General features: G+C 34.5%; 1 protein-coding gene across 1 annotated transcript; it reads right to left on the bottom strand.

Moving 5' to 3' along the window:
* Window positions 1-338: 338 nt before the first annotated feature.
* On the bottom strand, window positions 339-1,289 carry TAS2R42 (taste 2 receptor member 42). Its single transcript, XM_047785760.1, has one exon. It carries the CDS (start codon window positions 1,287-1,289, stop codon window positions 339-341), a length of 951 nt encoding a protein of 316 aa, XP_047641716.1.
* Window positions 1,290-3,244: the final 1,955 nt, after the last annotated feature.

Here is a 3,244-nt window from a genome sequence, read left to right as displayed (position 1 = left end):
TCCTTAGTCACGTTTTTAATTTATCTTGATCTCTAAAGAGCTACATGCCTCCTTTCCCACAAATAAAATTACAATTACATACATCTTTTGCATATAAAATTAAATAATTTAGATTCTCTTTGAAAGAAGATTTGAGACTTAAAAATATTGGTAACCAGTGTTTTAAACAAAAGCTGAATACCTTTAAAACTATATTGGCTAACCATGTGTGAATTATCATCAAAAGCAACCTCTTTTAGGGAAAATTTCAGTTATGCTCAACAATACTTAAAGGAACCCAAGAGGAAAACAAAACAGTAGAAGTAAAAATTGGTCCTTAAAATCTCCTCATTAAGTTTTTATCTTTGAAAAGACTCTTGAAAGCGTATCTGTAAAGGCAATGGATTTTCTTTTTTCAAAGCTTTTTGATGCCTCAGTACCTTCAAGGCTCTCTGTCTTAGTTTGTTGCTTCCCAGAATCAAAATAAATGAGTGGCCGGAGGGAAAGACATATACTGCTAACATGAGGAACTTTATGAACTCGTTGCCAGAGTACACAACTAACAACCAATTTGCCAATTGTACGGAAAAAAAATGAACCATGATGAGGAGGAAGACTGACATCACCATTTTCATGGCTGTTTTATGGGCCTGTGTGCTGAGGTCCCTCGAGCACACAAACTTAAGCTTCAAATTTCTGGTGTGTTTCACCAAGGACAGAAACAAAAAAAGCAATGACATCAGGGACAGAATAACAGGAAAGAAAAAGGTCAAGCTAAGGAGACTCAGGGTTTTAAAATAGAGATTTTTATCTAAAGTCAGATTACTTTCAGATGCTGTATTCTGGAAAAGATCATTAAATGTTTCTAGCAGTAGAAAGTCAAAAACCAGAAAGACCGAAGAGAATACAAGTATCCCAGGAATGACTCTGTTCATTCTCCGCTTCAGCCAGAGGAAAAGGCAGTGGGAGAAGTGAGCTATCTTAAGGAAGTAGAAAATGCTTAAGCAGGTGGAAAGCCAGGTAATCAAGTGATTAGTTATTCTCCAAAGCAAAGTCACAGGTTTTGCTAGTTTGTTAGTGAGCAATAAACATGGAGGTAGTCCCATTATAAATGAGTCCAACAAAGCCACCAACAGGTGACTGACATTGGAGATAGCCAAGCTGGTGAGGATGAAGTTAACTAAAGAGATCTTTTGATTCTTGGTACATTCAGAGCAGTTTACCAGTCCAATGAATGCATTGCCCAACGCTCCAATTATGAATTCCACTACTGACAGTATCAGAAAGATTGTATTCAACGTAGGGAACATTTCCACAGGAAAGACAAATCCAAATGTCAAGTGCTATATCTCAACACAAGATTTATAATGAAGCTGTGGCAAAATAACATCCATCTCTGATACTTATCTTCACGGCCTTTATTACAATTCCAGTCTTAAGCAGAACCTCTTTCTGTTGGAATCAGTGTCAGAGATACCTAAGAAAGTCTTTCTGTTTTTATTGGAATGCCTATCATAATCCAGAGAGACCTGCTAAGGTATACAGTCTCAAGTACATTCATGCAAATGGTTTTACTTCTTTGAAAGAGCTACTGATTTTCAAGCCAAATCATTTGCGTGTCCATTTATCACTGGCACGGACTGAAATTTTCCACTTGTGGTGATGATGAAAATGTTCAAGTCAAATATGTTAGCATGCAAATGTGGGCCAGATTCTTTTTCACTGATTTGTACTTTCCTCCACACCTGAAATCCTATATCATTTGGATCCAAATATCTTAGCTGTATTTCACAAAAAACTCGAGAAATAAGCTAATTCGGTTCTTATTCAATGATTACATTTTGTGAATGCCTACTGTGTGTCAGAGCTTTTTCCAAATGCAATAATTTACTATGAAAAAAAGGAAAGCATAAGGAAATCCATAAAACAGTGAAAACCCAGAAAGAAATAATGATACAGAAATAAGACTACAATATAATATGTGCACAGAAAAGCTAACTACCATCATTATTGTTAGGAGAGAAAAGGAGGGGATATTTGCCCAGGATATTTAGAATTTCATAAGAAAATGACATAAAATATGTGACATTGTAAAGAAAAAAGACTTTTATTCACAGATCATCACTGAGACAATCCAAACACATTCTTTAATAGATTGTTGGAGTATGATTGTGTTCATTTAGCAAGGTTTGGGGACATAAGACAAATTTACAAAAATCTGTTCCATTTCTTCATACCCACCAGTGTTTAAAATAAAATCTTCCTTTAAAAGATAAAATTACCATAACCTCAACAAATATAAAAAAATCTAACAATAATTCATATGCCAAAAAAAGTATTCAAAAACTTTATGGAGAGTATTAAAAAGTCTGAAGTGGCCTTATTACATTTTTTTAGCAATAAAATTAGCCTATAATTAACACATACTGGATATAACCCCTAGATAATTTCAAAAATAAATCATTATCTCACACATTTTTCAGTTTTAAGTATGTTATCCAAGGACTTTAAATTCTCTGTGTCATTGAATATATTAAAATTCCCTGCTTGGTATCTAGATCATGGATCTGTCTCAGGTATAAAAGCAACGACTTCTAAAGTAGTATAGCGGCAACTCCTATCTCTGTGAATACCAGCCCTGGTTCTTTTATCTAGTCCAGTCACTTGATGTTTTCTTCTTTTTACCATAGCTATAAGCTGCAATTTTTCATGTGAGGCAATGAGTGACAAGATAATCTTTTGTTTGCTAATATGCAAATATGGATTGATATTTTATCACTCCTTTTGCATTTTCCTTGCCAAAATCTGTGTCTGTATCTGCAGTGTGGAAGATAATCTAAGGTAAGAACTTACAGACTGTAAACTTTAGAAGTCAAGCTAAATGTATCTTCATCCAAGATACACTGAACAGAATATTTTCCAGAATAGGGACTGTGGCATGCCATATAGCCTACCATTAAGCAGAGTTATCTGACCACTTACAAACATACCTAATTTCACTATTCTAAAGTTCTTATTTACTGTTTTGTCCACATGTATCCAGAGAATCTATATTTGAAGCATTATTGGAGTCAAGACATAAGACATCAACTATATTCTCTTATCAGTAAGCCTAAGAACTGTATTCCATAGGAAATTTAATTTGCCAGAACTCACCACTTTTGTTAGCATAAAGGATGTCTGTACTAATTAGAGTGGTTCTTAACAAGGTTTAGAGTGGTACTAGTTTTTTGCCTATGTCCTCTTGTTGTGTGTGTCTCTTGTT

Source organism: Phacochoerus africanus, chromosome 7 (assembly GCF_016906955.1).
Source record: "Phacochoerus africanus isolate WHEZ1 chromosome 7, ROS_Pafr_v1, whole genome shotgun sequence".
Lineage (NCBI taxonomy): Eukaryota > Metazoa > Chordata > Mammalia > Artiodactyla > Suidae > Phacochoerus > Phacochoerus africanus.
This window is presented reverse-complemented; position numbering and strand designations above follow the sequence as displayed.

What these genes read in the sequence shown, in the direction of transcription:
- TAS2R42 (XM_047785760.1), bottom strand. Translation starts at nt 1,289, where the DNA reads ATGTTCCCTACGTTGAATACAATCTTTCTGATACTGTCAGTAGTGGAA.